The sequence below is a fragment of the Eutrigla gurnardus genome (genome assembly GCF_963514095.1).
Source record: "Eutrigla gurnardus genome assembly, chromosome: 12".
Taxonomy (NCBI): Eukaryota; Metazoa; Chordata; class Actinopteri; order Perciformes; family Triglidae; genus Eutrigla; species Eutrigla gurnardus.
This window is the reverse complement of record NC_139926.1, coordinates 26,466,786-26,484,127: the sequence shown is the minus strand read 5'-3', so window position 1 is coordinate 26,484,127 and position 17,342 is coordinate 26,466,786. Positions and strand designations below refer to the sequence as shown.

Below are 17,342 nucleotides of genomic sequence, written 5' to 3'. Positions count from 1 at the left end.
TGAGAGGAAACATAAAGTGTTGGTGTGACGTCAAAGTTTGGTTTTTTTTTCTGTTTTGCTCATTTGAAGGCTTATAACTTTACAATCCAATATTTTTAAATGAAATACAGACCACACACACACACACACACACACACACACACACACACACACACACACGGCCTGCAGAGGAAGCAATGGTTTCAAAGCATCACTGAACAGCTCAGCTTCTGAGACTTATACGCACTTAAAATGCCAGAGATATCAGGGCTTAGCTCAGACTGCAGCCCACACGGGTTTCCAGCGACTGCGTCAGACACATCTCAGCTAAATATTACCAAACCTACTCTCAGTCAGAGGGAAATAAAACCACCTCAGTATGGCTGAAACCAGCGGCCTTTGGCTCCATCCTGAAGTCACGGCAGAACGTCTCTATGAGACTCTGACCGAACTCCCCACACAGTTCCCAAACTGGCATTTGCTGACTGAAGACAGAAGTTGCAGCGTTCAAAATGAGCAATCACAATAAAAGCCTCATCCTCTGTTTCATTAGAAGGGTTGTCAGGGGGATAAGGACCGACTGAAGTGGAGGTTCTAGCTTGTTTGCGTTGGTAACAGCTTCTTTGACAGCAAACGATGACTAATGCTCGATCTGTCATTTGTTGATTGCAACTCAACTGCAGGCAATCATTGCTGTGTTGCTGTGTGAGGGTAATTTTACAGCTTAAACGTTTTCTCCGTCTGCTTCCCTTTCTTCAGGTTGCCCATCGCCGCCGGACAACATGAACCAAAGAGCAACGATTATCTTCTCCTTCAGCAGCTCTGCCCCGATGTGAAGGACCGGGAGGGCCGATAACGCTTCCAGTGATGACAAACCAACTCTCGCCACACAAGGTTTAACTCAACTTCCTGGGCTTCTCATCATCAGTTTTTACTTCTCGTGGTTCGTCTCTTTTACCAAACAAAATGCGTCCATCCCTCGCCACGGCGGTCCTGCCGCCCCGTACCCGTTCCCACAATCCTCCCAACCTCGCGGTGGGCGGCCGCGAGCACCAAGCGGCGCCGCGGCGGCGCAGCCCCCACCTGAGGCACACCCTCAGCCCGGAGAACCTGCGGACGCTGGCGGAGAGGGGCGGGGCCTCCTCCGACACCGTCTCCGTGATCAGCAGTCCCATCGGGCTCCCGCGGGCCAACAGTGACACAGACCTGGTGACCTCGCAGAGCCGGTCCTCGCTGACGGCGTCCACGCTGGAGCACACGCTGAACCGCGGCCAGAACCTCGTCATATCCTGGGACATCAAGGAGGAAGTGGACGCCACCGACTGGATCGGGCTGTACCACATCGGTGAGAGGAGGGTTTTATTTCACATGCGTAGATGCTAGAAGGGCTTTTAACTGTCCAAGGCTCAAGTCCTCGGGGACAGGTCCGGGTCTGGTCTCAGGTCTGGCCTCGGGTCTGGTCTCAGGTCTACAGAAGCCATCTAAGTCCAGCTGAAATTCTTTAGGTCTCAATAAGTTGATCTAGGTTCTATTATCGGGATAATCTGGAACAAAACTGTTCATGGTTAAACATTGATTTATGTAGGGAGAGCTTATGATTTATGATCTTTTTATTTAAGATTATTTCAAACAAGGATGTTCACTAAAAGAAGACATTTGTCTTATCTGTGTTTTTGTGTATGTTTTAGTGCACTTTTAGGTTTTAAGCACATTTTGATGATTATCAGTTTAATATTAGAATCGCCGGATAATCATGATCTCAATAATACTGAACTAAAAAATGACACGTTTTCTCTCAAAGCTGCAGTGTTTACTGCATAATTGAAATCCATGCATAGTCCTAATAATAAATATGCAAGGTATGCAGCTTTGCAAGGCCTTCCCGTCGCTGCCCCTTTCATTTTTTAATGTTCTGGGATATTAATAGGTCAGAAACTTGAGACTTGAATGTTTGTGATTTTGTGAAGTCGAGTCTCAGCGTTGCACTTAAAATATCTTACTATTGGAAATAGTATCTAAATGATTCTAGAGTTATATATTTTATTCTAGATGTCAGAACTGTGTTCGCCATAGATCCATCGTCATGACAACTGGACAGCTTCAAAAAGACATTGAATTGGGGTCAAACTACTGTTTTCAAGGCTGGGAATTAACATTTACTATAACAAACGAGGTATTTTTACATGATTAGTGTCTTCAATGTCTTTGGTCAGTGTATTCTAAGCCATCAGGGCATTTCTTTGACAGTTTGACATATCATGGGGCTACTTATAACTGTGGCCTTAAGTCAACCTTCTAAGCAGTCGAGTCCTCACTTGTGTGACTCAGGTCTGATGCATATATTAAAATAGGTGTGATTTGCTTTTTGCACATCAGGATCAGCAGAACAAAAAGAAACAAAAGACTGAAACCTGAAAACCGTGCACTGGCATTAAAAAGTAACGTGTTGCGTTCCAGCGTTACCTGAGAAAACATCATCCAGGAGGCACGGACACTGTTACACACTTACCTGTGGATCTACTGATGCTCCATGCAAAGCCTCTTAAACAGTATCTGTAACTCTGCAACTAACATTTTACGTTACTTGTTACGACAGAGAAAAAGTAATCTGAGTACTCTGGCGGTCCAAGACCTGAGCTGACTTGACCCCGCCTGTCCTCAGAGCCGTTCAGCTGACCCCGGGGTTTTATTATCGGAGGCTGAGAATAGAAAGAGTCTCGTGCAGGAGCTTCCAGCTGCGAGTCAATACTGCAACAGGAGCTGCTGAGACTTTACACGCCGGCTGAGTCGACATGTGGCGGCTCTGCCTCGGTGTACAATAACATACGCACCATCACTAAGCCTGCAGAGTCTCTGAGGGGGGGGGTCTCCAATGATTTACGCTTATCCTGCTTAGAGACAGGAACCTGACAGGGGGGAAATTCATTGACCTGTGTGCTGAGGAAGGCTATCAGGATCTGTCCATCCCGGTGAAAAGTAATACAGGACATCAGCACATTTGTTATTAAGAATCTATGACTTCTACGCTCGCGTCACGACGAGCCCGAGTCCCGACGTCCCCCCGGCTTCTGTGACCAGAATCTCACCTTCTGCAGGGTCTTTCATGAGTTTGTGAGATTCTGTGGCGTGCTCTCTAAAAAAAAACCCAAAACTCAACAATAAGTTCATTTACCATTTTACAATAATTGTGAGTATCATGACTTTAAAAGCTGTCTAGCTCACTATCACAGGAGAGAAGTGGAAAAATACAGGATTTAAAAATACATTTCCATGTATGCACCTTATGGTTTATGACCATCTTATTTAACATTATTTGATAGTTTTTCACATTACTTATCAGTAATGCAACACAAACATGTGTTAACACAAACGTAAAGTGAAACCAGGATGTTTAAGAGTTTAAGCATATGCTGATGACTATCGGGACAATAATGTGAATCACAGTTATTATGGGTGGGATGCTGTTCAGCACGATGTATTGAGTTAGTAATGGATCATTCTGACAGCGGGAGGTATCTATGACAAACCGGCGGGAGAAAGCAGTAGATTCCTGACGACTTGTAGTTTGCTGGTTTAGTTCTGTGTCTAATGACCTCCTGAAGGTGCTGCATGGGAGAAACGTAAGCTGCTGCTGCCTGGCAGGGCGGCGGGTCACTTGGTATCGACCGTAAGGCCGCCAGGACTTCATTACCTGCTGCAGGGTCTCACACCACAGAGGGGCGACCGCTTTCCTCGACTAAGCAGACATTCAATGATAAGCAAACTGGCCCTCCCCTCCCCCGCTCCCCTTCAAACACTCCTCTGACTCCCCGGCAGTCAGCTGAGTTTGGTGCTTCATTAATCTGTGTGAGAAAGTGCTATGTACAGCGGAATTCCCCCTCGCTGTTTTTAACTGGGAGGAAGTTTGGTGTTTGTCCTTCTGGTTAGAGGTTGAAGGCAGGCTATTTTGGGGGGGGTGCACTGATTAAAGGAGAACGTGTGTTTTGGAAGACAAACGTCCGCAGACTAAACATGCTGAAAGATGCTTTTTTTTTCTCAGCAAGAATCCAGAGTTCTGTTGTGTTTAACATTTGTTTGTTTGGAAATGCGGAGGAATGTCTGCAAAGCCAAAGAGCCATTTATCTGATCCCAGTCTGTCCCACGTCCCCCCTCTCCCAGATGAAACCAGTCCGTCCAACGTGTGGGACTGTAAGAACCGAGGGGTGAACGGCACCCAGAAGGGTCAGATCGTCTGGAGGCTGGAGCCCGGGCCCTACTTCATGGAGCGTAAGTTACCACACGGTCTACTTTCTGTTCTTTGAGAACATCTTTCTTCACGCTCCATCATTTAGTACTTCCCCTGTCAAATATGTTCTCCTGGAATAAAAGGCTAAAAAAAGACCGTATTAAATATTCAGAACTACAGTACAACCTCTGTCCAACAATGGGGCAGACTTCCACTCATTTGAACTCTTTCTCTCCTCTGCAGCCGAGACCAAGATCTGTTTCAAGTACTACCACGGCGTGAGCGGAGGCCTGAGAGCCACGACCCCCTGCATCACTGTGAAGAACCCTGCAGTCCTGGTCTGTGTCCACTTCTGTCTTTGTGACAACACACTTTAGCTCTGTGGAGAGGGTTAAATTAGTTCATAAGGTCAGGGTAAGGGTTAATGTCGGGCCTGTTCGTTCTTTCTAGTTGGTTGTTCATGTAAAATGTCTCCAGACAGTCCAAGCCTTAAGCCTAGTTTCTTCCATAGAGTGGTGATGTCACCAAGTAACTCATTAGCATATCTGACCAGCAACTAGTCAGCCCCTCAAACAGAAGCTGGTGGAGCTGAGCGTGGAGACAAACGTAAATCTGGTTCTGGTGAGGGGGGCGGGGCACTTCTGATGAATACACTGAGAGGTCGACCAATCACAACAGAGTGGGCCAGCTGAACCAATCAGAGCAGATTGGGGATTTTTGGGAGGGAGGGGCAGGAGGTGTTTCAGAGAGAGAGAGGCTGAGAAGAGCTCCCACTGCCTGATGGGAAAAAATAATGAAAGTGTGTAAACATGTTCTAGCAGGAGCAGGAATTAAAAATACGATCCAGCAAAGCAGCAGAAGAGGTCATCTTTAATGAATGTCCTCACAAAGATAGAAGTACAGATTGAAACACTTAGCTCTATCATCGTGGTTAAAACGTGACAACAGCCATGAAGATTACATCAAATACTAGGAATAAGTGATGATTGTATCTGATAGTATTCTTTGAAACATGGAGGGTAGCCATGTCATCACCATACATGTGGATTTATTATGTCGGGTGTGTGGACAGGTGTGTTAGCTCGTTCCCTTGGTTACGGTCGTGTGTTTCCTCTCAGGTGGAGGGTCTGGCAGAGCAGGTGGGCGTCGAACATCCACGCAAACTGATCAGCTTCACTTTGACAGGTGAGGTTTCCGCTCTGACTGGCTTGATAATCACACACACGCTGGGATCCAGATCACTTTGGTCAGATAATACAATCAACAAAGAAAATCTGGAAGTTGAGTCGATGAATGGAAGTCAATTTAACAAAAGCCCTCAGAAAACACAGACAGACGTTTGTCTTTTAGCTGAGTGATGTAATCTCCTCCTCGTGTTTGCAAGAGTAAACTTTAAACGCTGTGTTCAGGAAATGCCGCGGTGTCGTAATTCAAAGAGACGCTTTCCTGACAGAGAAACAGCTAGAAGCAAGCAAACACACAGTTTACAGGAACATGACGGCATCGACATGCACACGACGGCTTGTTTCAATTATCCGTTGCATCAGACGTGGCTTAATAGCTGTTTTGTGCAGCTGCGAGTTCAAATCTAGTTACCGTATTCCAGATGAAAAACAACGTTAATAAAAGCAGCAGGGAGGTTTATGGAAGCGTTTATGGACTCAAAGCAGAGACGGACAGAAAAGGCATTGAGAGGAGGAGGAGGAGGAGGAGGCACTAACATGACAGAGACATGACAACTTTCTTCTGTTTGTCGTCGTCGGCAGCTGGTTTACACTCAAACTTCCTTTGATTTCCACATCATTTGAGATGAATAATCATGGTTCCCAGAGGATGTGCAGAGGATGAAATGTCCCAACAACTAATGGATGGATGGCTCTGACATTTGGCTCAGACATAAATGAACCTCACATGACAGTTCATCATCAGGTCAAAGTACTTGGTTTACAACCAAACTGATGTATCTGCAAAACTACTGACTCGTCTCTCTCAGCTGTGTTTACTGCTAATTAGCAAATGGTAGTATGCTAACATGCTAACTAACATCTCTGAACATCATCTCTTCATTGTGAGAGGTATTTTTAAATATTAGCATTGCTTTCTTTGTTTAGTTTTAATGTCTTTGCGTTTGCTCGTTGGAAATAAGTGTTTTCAGCCTTTAGGATATTTTCGTCTGTTTATCCATAAATAAGATTAAAATCAATCTTTATTTTTATTCTCAGTTCAACTATATCATCAGTTACATTTGCTTTGATTGTTTGATGTGATAAGTTAGGAAAAGCAAAGAAAAAAATATTAAAACGGTGGTAAAATAAGATGAAATGAAATAGAAAAACAAAGACTAAATGCTCTACGTCCCCATGTCTAAACGGATCTGTTCTTCACGGGCCTACATCGATGGTTTGTTGCAGATCTGCGTGCCACCGGCCTGAAGAAGGGCATGTTTTTTAACCCGGACCCGTACCTGAAGATGTCCATCCACCCGGGGAAGAGGAGCGTCTTCCCCATCTTCAGCCACCACGGACAGGAGCGCCGATCGGCCATCATCGCTAACACCACCAACCCCGTTTGGCACGGAGAGGTGACGTTTTATTATTATGACAAACATTACCCAGCTGAGGATGTACTGACTGTGTGTTTGTCTGCAGAAATACACGTTTGTAGCCCTGATGACGGACATCCTGTACATCGAGGTGAAGGACAAGTTTGCCAAGAGTCGCCCGATCATCAAACGCTTCCTTGGTCAGCTGACCATCCCCGTGCAGCGGCTCATTGAGAAGATACCGGGGTACGTGAGTACACTCCACCTGTACTCCACGTAGCAGGGACGTATTTTAGTACTTTAAACGTGTTTCTCTTCCAGGGTCCAGCCCGTGAGTTTCCCCCTGTGTCGCCGCCTGCCCACTGAACATGTAAGCGGCAATTTGCAGTTCAGAGTGGAGCTCACATCGACCGGGCCCGATGGTAAATCTGCTTTCTAATTGCGTTTGGCACTGCTTGTGAATGTCCTTTCCTTTAAATGTGTCTTTCTCAACATGGAAACGCAACCCGTTGTGCTACTGCAGGTGCCTCTCCCGAGTCCATCATTGGCATCTCGCCCTTGAATGGAGCTCCAGGGACTCCGTCCGACGATGAAGACCTGCCCCATCATCTTCCATGCGTGGTCTCTTCCGGCCCTTCTCCCACCGGCTCCCAGGGCTCCCAGAGCATGTGGGAAGGCGGGGCCATGGCCTTCCCAGAGAAGGACCTGCCCCTTGTTGGGGCCCAGGGCAGATTCGTGGACCATGAAAGCCTGTCGTGCCATGAAATGCTCCAAAGGTCGCTCAGTGAGGGTCTGGCTGCCATCGAGGCCCCCAAAGGCCCCGGTGAAAGACCCCTGGGTGCCGCCTCACCTAAACTGCGCTCCAGCTTCCCCACACACACACGTCTCAGCGCCATGTTGCACATCGATTCAGACGAAGACGACGACAGGTCCGGGGCCAACGACATCTTTCCGATGCCGCTGTCCCCGCTGCTGATGAATGGAGGAACTCGAGATGGCGGCGGCGGCGGCGCCGATGAAGACGACCCGTTTCCTGACTTCCAGCTGGACCCAGAGCAGCTGGAGCCCTCGGGGCTGGACGAGGACCCCGAGGGTGCGGGAGGCATGACAGAACCCGAGCCCTCCGATGCGGAGGCCGCCCTGGAGCTGGGGGCAGGTCTGGACTTGGAGGACTTGGAAGCAGATGTCTTCTCTGAAGTGGATGAGACTCCTTTCACAGAGGCCGTGTCCCACAATGCAGTGCCAGAGGGTGAAGTGCAAGAGGAAGGAAGAGGGCCTGGCGAGGACCCCTCCTCAGAGATGGACACCTGTTCCATGATAACCGCCCCGCAGACGGTTCTCTCATCATCAGAGAGCTGTCCAGTTACCGTGACGACTGCCGTGGTGAGTTCCTTATCCTTATATGGTCACAACACATGAGAAAATGGTCCTACTTCTCTCTGCTGACCACCAGGGGGCGACTCCTCTCTGGTTGTATAGAAGTCTATGAGAAAATGGTCCTACTTCTCTCTTGATGTATTATCTCAGTAAACATTGTAAACATGAGTTTATGGTCTCAATCTCTAGTTTCAAGTCTTCTTCAATCCAGCATGATGTTCATTTAGTACATTATGGTCCATTTAGAGTCCACCAGACCAGAAAGCAGGGGATGCTTTAGGGGGCGGGGCTTACCTGCTGATCGACAGTCGATGGTCACGACCCGAGAATGAACTCTCTGTGTCTTATGTCATCGTAGCATTTCTTTCTTTTTGTTGTCTTTGAGTGCGTGGCCACAGTCCACTCTGCTGGGTGTCATTACTGTCCCCACAGTGCACACATTGTACTGAGCAGCAGTCTGTGCTGGGTCCTAGTGCCAGCTGTGTTTGTGTGACAATGCACCGTACCATCAGCATTCCTTGTTCCATGCAGGATGTTAAATTCAACAATAATGTTGTTTTATTTTGCTTGTGGAGAGTTTCTAGGAACGCAGCATGCATGGGATCTGGATCCACTTTTCATGGGTTTTTTTAGATATGCTCAGTGATTGTTTCTTTTTTTAGCACCTGCACACCAACGCATATAGCATGAAGACGAACATTTCCCCACTTTCTTATGTTGCCTGGGTGATGGAGCTCATGCTGTGAGCTGCCATTGAGATGACTTCTTGTAATTCACAGATATTGTGTAGAAGTAGGTGTGAGACCAACTCATCTATATGATTATTATTTTATCTAGTGTTTAAAATATTTTGTGGATTATATGTAACCGTAGGAAGCAGAGGAGGGAGCAGAGACGGCCATCGATCCCGGGGGAGACGTAGTCACCGGAACCCCGCCCACCAATCAAGCTGTGGACGATGAAGGAGGCGGGCAAGCCGCCGTGGCCGAGGCTGCGGGAGGAGCCGGCCCGGCCAGCCAGCAGGTGGTGGTGGTGGAGCAGATCAGTGTGAGGAGGCTGAGCCTGCAGGCCGCGGGGGGGATACCGGAAGAGCCGACTGGGGAAGCAGCAAAGCCACCTGAGGAGGCCGGCTCTGCTGATTCGGAGCAAGCCACCACAGAAACAGACGAGGAAGGTACTCAACGTTTATTAAACTGGGTTCTGACTGGATGTTAATGTCCAAAAGGTGTCTCAGCTACTTGAAATTTAACTGACCAACGGTGCCAATCAAGCAATGTATGTGTTTTTTACCATTTCCATCCTGTGTAAACAACATGCCCTCCGTCTCTGGTGTGTTCTCTGTGTTCAGGCTCTCACGTTAACGGCCATCCTGTACGTTCGCTTCCTTCTGTGCGTCATGACATTCACCGCTACCAACGCGTGGACGAGCCTCTACCTCCCAGTGAGTGTGTGTGTCTGCCTTTGTGTAGCTGCATGTGTGTGTATGTGTGTGTCCTCACTCTGATGAGAAAGGTTTTAAAGACGATGTGAATAAAATCATGTTAGCATCCGGCTCAGCGCCACTAGCACATTATGCACATAATGCACATAATGCTTGTTTTTACCCAGAGTAAACAAATAAAGTAAATCTTAAAATGGATAAATAACAAAAGACGGCCCGGGGTTATGCTTTAAATCCAGTTGCTGACATCTGTCATTGTCGGCCAGCGTTTATTAATCCAGCTGTGATTCCCCCGAGGCTTTCAACACCTCGTGTGTATGAATTATTAATTGCCTCTTAGACTGGGAGGCTCGGATCGACAGCCACGGCAGGATCTTCTTCGTGGACCACGTGAACAGAACCACCACGTGGCAGCGCCCCACCGGACCCCCGGCCCCCCAGGGCCTGACCCGGTCCAACTCCATTCAGCAGATGGAGCAACTCAACCGCAGGTGGGCTCCGTGAAGAGAATGTAGTGGCTTTTAACAGAAGAAATGTCCCCTCCCCGACCTTTCTGTTATTCTCTCTAATGGGGAAACTGCCTGTGGGTTTCTCCTCATCTGGTTTCTTTAACTAATGTGACTTTTGAATGAACAACAGTATTCAAAGACTTTCAGGAGCTTTTCTATTAGTCTCTCTTTGCTCCAAACCTTTTTGTCTTTCATTTGAATTTCAGAGAAATTCATTGAGTATATAGTTTAAACAGTGGTCAGTCGTCAGTAACTTAATCTCTGATCCCAGGTACCAGAGCATCAGGAGGACCATAACCAACAGTGATCGGACCGAGGAACCCCCGGTTGACCTGCCTCCTGAACCAGAAAGCGATCTGATGCCTCACTCCATCTCTGGTTTGTTTACTTCCACCTATTACAAACACAACAAGAGAACAATTAGAGCTCTGCAGGCAAATAAACGATCACAAGACTGTTTTCCTGAAGTGACCTGCTTTGGTTGGTGTCTCAAGGTTTGCCTGGTTTTCGTTGGTTTCGTTGCAGAATATCGGCGAGAAAGTGCCGTCGCTCACTCCAGCGGTCGCTCGCGTCTCTCCCTGCTGCTGCAGTCGCCCAGCGCCAAGTTCCTGTGCAGCCCCGACTTCTTCACCGTGCTGCATTCTAACCCCGTCAGTGTCCCCTTTGACCCTTTACTGTCCGCACACAAGCCAATAGGCATGGGACGATATGGCAATGACAAGTCAAGATGAGATGACGTTATTATTTCATCAAAATACGGCACTTAAACATTCTGGAATCACTTTGTATTTTCTGAAGAAACAAATATTTTTTTATGAAAAACAATGAAATAAGCTTAAATGAGATAAATCATAACGTCTCCCGGCATAAATAAAGCATAAAAAACCTCCGATAATGGTCCACAATCAGCTTATTGTGAGTGTCTTCTATCAAGATAAAATCCTTTATCGTCCCATCTCTTCAAAAACATATACTCTTCTTACACTCTTTAAATGTCTGAATGTTCATTACAGTCAAGTAGAGGCAAAGTGGCATTTAAACTATCTTAACACAGTTTTAACGCCACGCTGATAAATGTCATCCTTGTCTTCCTCCTTGAGTGAATGACCTGGACTCTCGTGACTCCGCCCCCTTTGCCCCCCAGAGTGCCTACCGCATGTTTACGAGCAACACCTGCCTGAAGCACATGATCAGCAAGGTGCGACGGGACGCCCACTACTTTGAGCGCTACCAGCACAACCGCGACCTCGTCACCTTCCTCAACATGTTCTCCAACAAGCAGCTGGAGCTTCCTCGGGGCTGGGAGATGAAGCACGACCATACTGGGAAGGTGTGTGTTTGTGAACCCCAAACCCTGAAGGTCATGAGTATCCTCTGATTTCTTTACTGCTGTCTTTTTTAATCGTCCTTACTGTGAGTGTTCCTGCATGAGAAGATGTGTTTCTGTGTGCACGTAATGGAGTTCATCCCAGCGTGACTCTGAGGTATTTGCATCTCCATCCTCAGCCCTTCTTTGTGGATCACAACTGTCGCTCCACGACCTTCATTGACCCACGGCTTCCCCTCCAGAGCTCGCGCTCCACCGGGCTGCTGGCCCACCGCCAGCACCTGAGCCGCCAGCGCAGCCACAGTGCCGGGGAGGTGAGAGACTAGCCGCCACTGCACCACTCGCCACCTGGACTCCTGATAGGCTGGCAGAGACACCGCCATGTTCACACAGGGCCAGTTTGAAGGAGGAAAGTCAGAGAGGAGGCTAACCGTAGTAATATGAATGTTAATCTTAAAATATAGCAGCCTCTGACGTAGTCCATATAGATCCCCTACTATATCACCACAACGACTCTTCAGAAACACGCCGTGTGTCAAGTAACTGATACGTTGATATCTAATCGGAGGAACAGGCCGCTCCTATCCTGCTGATGAAGAGGCCCAGACCCGTCTGAGTCCATATACATTTATTCTGATAGAAGAGAGGTAAATGACCAAATCCCCCGTCAATCCTCAAGTGCAACTTATTTATAGAGAGGTACCGTAGACGGTACAGACACATCTCAAATGTACCTTTAGACACCTAGTTGTAGCTACACATTAAAATGCTGTATATTACAAACACAAGGTTAAGGTAGTGTATTTATGATACGTCATTGCATACTAAAGGAATATTTTCTAGTCCGCTGAAGAATATCCCTTTTATTTCAGGATTACCTTTAGTCTGTCTTCCAGGTCTGACTTCTACAGACGCCCTGAGAGGCAATGAGAGGAAAAGGTTTGATATAAATAGGTCTTTTTGAGCGCTTGTTGTTGTAATACTCATTCCAGCCACAAGAAGCTAAAGTTCATCACTGCTCCATATTCTAAATATGACTGAAGGCATTCATGTCTTCACATTATATATACGTTTTGTGTTCAGAAGGTCCTGGAGAAACTTGAAACTAACCAGGTTGAAAACTTGAAAGCTTTAAGTCCCATTGAGAGCATGGGGTAGTAGTGTACTACAGCCTCTTGTGGTCAAAATTAGTATTACAACAACAAACAGTTCCTGACCATGGTCATGACAAAAAAAAAACACCAGTTTTTATAGCTAAAAATATGTGCCATACTATAATATATAGAGAAAGATTCCCCACCATTTAACAGATGGAAAGAATAAGGAACTAAGCAGTTTTTTTCTCACTTGCCTCTCAGGACTTCCATAGATTTTCTGGCATATTTTTTCCATTTTAAATCTTTAATCTAGGAATTACTACATTTTTATTGTCATGGAATACGTTTTTCAAGGTAGATTTTTATGCATTTCTGGAATGAACCTAGATGCATTGTGGGATACGATGCGTCCACGATGTAGGGACTAATAACATTCAACATGGAGGAGTCACTGTGTGTGTAGAAGAGCTGAACTGATGGGTGGATCGGCCTCAGAACTCGGATGCCAGCATGAAATGTAGTGCTTCCCTTTATCGCAGGTGGTGGACGACTCTCGCCAGAGCACGCCGCCCGCCATGCCCCGCCCCTCCAGCACCTTCAGCGGCGCCAGTCGAAGTCAGTACCACGATGTGGTGCCTGTGGGTAGGTCAGGCAGGGTCTGAGGCTCACATGTGAGAGCACACACACACACATATAAACACACCTTCCTCCTGTCTCGCCAGCCTACAATGACAAGATAGTGGCGTTTCTACGGCAACCCAACATCATGGACATCCTGCAGGAGAGGCAACCGGAGCTCGCCAGGAACCACTCGCTCAAGTACGCCTCCCCCTTTCTCTCCCCCTCGCTCTCCTTCTCTCTCTCTCCCTCTCTCTCCTTCTCTCCCTCTCTCCTTCTCCCTCTCTCCCTCTCCTTCTCTCTCTCTCCCTCTCCCTCTCTCCTTCTCTCTCTCTCCCTCTCCTTCTCTCTCTCTCCCTCTCCCTCTCTCCTTCTCTCTCTCCACGTATCTCTCTCCCTCTCTCTCCCTCTCTCCTTCTCTCTCTCCCTCTCTCCTTCTCTCTCTCTCTCTCTCTCCCTCTCTCCTTCTCTCTCTCTCTCTCCTTCTCTCCCTCTCTCCTTCTCTCCCTCTCTCTCTCTATCTCTCCCTCTCTCTCTCCCCCTTTTCCTCCCTCTCTCCCTCTCTCCACTTTTACTTTCCCTTCCTCCTTCTGTCTCATTGTTTCCCTCTCTCTCCCCCTCTCTCTCTCTCTCTCTCTCCCCCCCCCCCTCCCCAGCCTCGCTCACATCCAGCACCTCCATTATCATCATCACTCAAACTGAACACACAGTTAACCTTTAATCCTAATGGATTGTGTCAGTTTAGCCCCTGACGTGTGTGTGTGTGTGTGTGTGTGTGTGTGTGTGTGTGCAGGGAGAAGGTACAGTTTATTCGCAGTGAGGGAGTCACTGGGCTGGCCCGTCTCTCCAGCGACGCCGACCTCGTCATGCTGCTGAGGTGAGTCGTGAACATGAGTGATTATCGGTCACTGCTTCACTTCCAGGAAGTCGTGATTCTAGTTTTACTCACCTGTGCTAACGCTAACGCTAACGCTGCTCTGGTCTCCAGCTTGTTTGAGGAGGAGGTGATGTCATACGTGCCGCCGTTACTCCACCCGAGTCACCTCTCCTCCCCTCAGAGCTCCCCCGGTGAGTGTCTCATCAACTTTATTGGCACTTTTATTAAATCCTTTCGTTGTTATTAAATTTCCTGCCTTGAGGTTTGGTTTACATTGTCTTTCAAGAAGCAATTTCATTTTATATATAACACAGGTTGATGTAAAACATTAATACTCTCACATAGAATCTCTAGACACATGCCTGTTCACGGAGTCTTTTTCTGAGCACTTCCTCATCCAACGTTTATATTTAGGCACCCAGCGAGCCAACGCCCGCGCTCCCGCTCCCTACAAGCGAGATTTCGAGGCCAAACTGAGGAACTTCTATCGAAAGCTGGAGACCAAAGGTTACGGACAGGGACCGGGGAAAGTCAAGTAGGTTCAAAACCCGACAGTTGAAAGAGCTTTAAGTGTGGACTGTCTGATTTTTACATGGATGTATATAACAATATCACAGCAAGAGTACAAATGTCTATTCTGTCTTATACTGACAGCATGTTGTTATATTAAAACACTCAGGGGAGACTAGTTTCCCTGAAGGGAATACAAATCTGTATTTCTGCACTAGAGTGATGCTCATCAACCAACGTATGATTATCTTATTAATATCTCACAGAGGATGACATTCATTTGGTTAATTCCAGTGTTAAAGGATCAGTCTGGGAATATTTATTTGTTTCTGTCAAAAGACAAACAAGTATTGTTTGTGTATCAACGCCCGCCGCCCTAGAGCTGCATTTAAAACACATGAATGAGTCAGGCTGTTGCTGGTTGTTCCTTCATCACCATGAAAACACACACTGTAGTTAATTTGGACTCCCATCCCACGTGCACCGTCCCGCCGCTCACAATACTCACCATCAAACTAATTGGCATTTCATTTGGTCTGCTGATTGTAAAATTCTAAATAATAGTGTATTAAGTTAATTATGGAGATGGTGTTGTACACAGTATTATTAGTGTTGTTAACATGAACAACCAGATCCCATCAGGTCATTATGTTCTGTTTGTGGTTGGCAGGCTCATCATACGCAGGGATCACCTCCTTGAGGACGCCTTCAACCAGATCATGTGTTACTCCCGTAAAGACCTGCAGCGGAGTAAACTCTACGTCAGCTTTGTGGGCGAGGACGGGTGAGAACCACGATTCATTTAATACCCGCCAGATTCAGCTGTTGTCTACACCGGTTATTGTATAAGAACGACAACATTTAGACACGTTTAGCTCCCAGCTAGTCATATTCAGACGCTTGGTTTTAACGCGTCCTCCTTTAACCATCGTTATTCAACGTGCACGATAATCTATAACGCGTGGTTAACTTTGTTAATTCAAACAAAGTTACTTGGTCATGTTGAGGAAAAGATCATGGTTAAATAAGTATATTTCTTTCATAAGCTTAGCTTAAGTTAAGTATATTACGTTAGTTAAGTATGTGACGTAAGTTAAGTATGTGACGTAAATTAAGTATGTGACATAAGTTAGTATGTGACGTTAGTTAAGTAGGTGACGTTAGTTAAGTATGTGACGTAAGTTAAGTATGTGACATAAGTTAAGTATGTGACGTAAGTTAGCTTGTGACGTTAGTTAAGTATGTGACATAAGTTAAGTATGTGACATAAGTTAGTATGTGACGTTAGTTAAGTATGTGACATAAGTTAGTATGTGACATAAGTTAAGTATGTGACATAAGTTAAGTATGTGACGTAAGTTAGCTTGTGACGTTAGTTAAGTATGTGACATAAGTTAAGTATGTGACATAAGTTAGCTTGTGACGTTAGTTAAGTATGTGACATAAGTTAATTATGTGACGTTAGTTAAGTAGGTGACGTTAGTTAAGTATGTGACGTAAGTTAAGTATGTGACATAAGTTAAGTATGTGACGTAAGTTAGCTTGTGACATAAGTTAAGTATGTGACACAAGTTAAGTATGTGACGTAAGTTAGTATGTGACGTTAGTTAAGTAGGTGACGTTAGTTAAGTATGTGACATAAGTTAAGTATGTGACGTTAGTTAAGTATGTGACATAAGTTAGCTTGTGACATAAGTTAAGTATGTGACATAAGTTAAGTATGTGACATAAGTTAGTATGTGACGTTAGTTAAGTATGTGACATAAGTTAGTATGTGACATAAGTTAAGTATGTGACGTAAGTTAGCTTGTGACGTTAGTTAAGTATGTGACATAAGTTAAGTATGTGACATAAGTTAGCTTGTGACGTTAGTTAAGTATGTGACATAAGTTAATTATGTGACGTTAGTTAAGTAGGTGACGTTAGTTAAGTATGTGACGTAAGTTAAGTATGTGACATAAGTTAAGTATGTGACGTAAGTTAGCTTGTGACATAAGTTAAGTATGTGACACAAGTTAAGTATGTGACGTAAGTTAGTATGTGACGTTAGTTAAGTAGGTGACGTTAGTTAAGTAGGTGACGTTAGTTAAGTATGTGACATAAGTTAAGTATGTGACATAAGTTAAGTATGTGACATAAGTTAGCTTGTGACGTTAGTTAAGTATGTGACATAAGTTAAGTATGTGACGTAAGTTAGTATGTGACGTTAGTTAAGTAGGTGACGTTAGTTAAGTAGGTGACGTTAGTTAAGTATGTGACATAAGTTAAGTATGTGACATAAGTTAAGTATGTGACATAAGTTAGCTTGTGACGTTAGTTAAGTATGTGACATAAGTTAAGTATGTGACGTAAGTTAGTATGTGACGTTAGTTAAGTATGTGACGTTAGTTAAGTATGTGACGTTAGTTAAGTATGTGACATAAGTTAAGTATGTGACATAAGTTAAGTATGTGACGTAAGTTAGCTTGTGACGTTAGTTAAGTATGTGACATAAGTTAGTATGTGACGTTAGTTAAGTATGTGACATAAGTTAAGTATGCGACGTAAGTTAATTATGTGACGTTAGTTAAGTAGGTGACGTTAGTTAAGTAGGTGACGTAAGTTAATTATGTGACGTTAGTTAAGTATGTGACGTTAGTTAAGTATGTGACGTAAGTATGTAGCGTAAGTTAGCATAGCTATGTTAAAATCCGTATATTACCTAACATACATATGTTAAAATAACTCAATGTGGACATGAACAGCTGTCTCCAGGGTGAAAGTCCTGCGTTTGTTTGACTCATACAATCCCGTCATATTTTCCACCACTAGAGGGAGCCCTGCATGCTGATGGATGTAGT

The 17,342-nt window shown here is 45.6% G+C and overlaps 1 protein-coding gene across 4 annotated transcripts in view; it reads left to right on the top strand.

The window, feature by feature from the left end:
- hecw2a (HECT, C2 and WW domain containing E3 ubiquitin protein ligase 2a) overlaps positions 1–17,342 on the top strand; it is a 34,120-nt gene that overhangs the window by 9,314 nt on the left and 7,464 nt on the right. Inside the window, exons 2-22 of one of the 4 annotated variants that reach the window (XM_084022950.1) lie at positions 739–1,324; positions 4,138–4,245; positions 4,448–4,542; positions 5,323–5,389; positions 6,616–6,785; positions 6,853–6,992; positions 7,068–7,168; positions 7,270–8,129; positions 8,997–9,297; positions 9,472–9,564; positions 9,905–10,055; positions 10,345–10,451; positions 10,599–10,723; positions 11,218–11,403; positions 11,580–11,714; positions 13,019–13,112; positions 13,220–13,316; positions 13,909–13,992; positions 14,104–14,183; positions 14,407–14,527; positions 15,173–15,286. In XM_084022950.1, the coding sequence (XP_083879076.1) occupies positions 946–1,324; positions 4,138–4,245; positions 4,448–4,542; positions 5,323–5,389; positions 6,616–6,785; positions 6,853–6,992; positions 7,068–7,168; positions 7,270–8,129; positions 8,997–9,297; positions 9,472–9,564; positions 9,905–10,055; positions 10,345–10,451; positions 10,599–10,723; positions 11,218–11,403; positions 11,580–11,714; positions 13,019–13,112; positions 13,220–13,316; positions 13,909–13,992; positions 14,104–14,183; positions 14,407–14,527; positions 15,173–15,286 (3,608 nt within the window). In that variant the 5' untranslated portion in view covers positions 739–945. Of the gene's footprint in view, positions 1–738; positions 1,325–4,137; positions 4,246–4,447; positions 4,543–5,322; positions 5,390–6,615; positions 6,786–6,852; positions 6,993–7,067; positions 7,169–7,269; positions 8,130–8,996; positions 9,298–9,471; positions 9,565–9,904; positions 10,056–10,344; positions 10,452–10,598; positions 10,724–11,217; positions 11,404–11,579; positions 11,715–13,018; positions 13,140–13,219; positions 13,317–13,908; positions 13,993–14,103; positions 14,184–14,406; positions 14,528–15,172; positions 15,287–17,342 lie in introns of all 4 variants that reach the window. The other 3 variants (XM_084022948.1, XM_084022951.1, XM_084022949.1) reach the window with 3 other exon arrangements.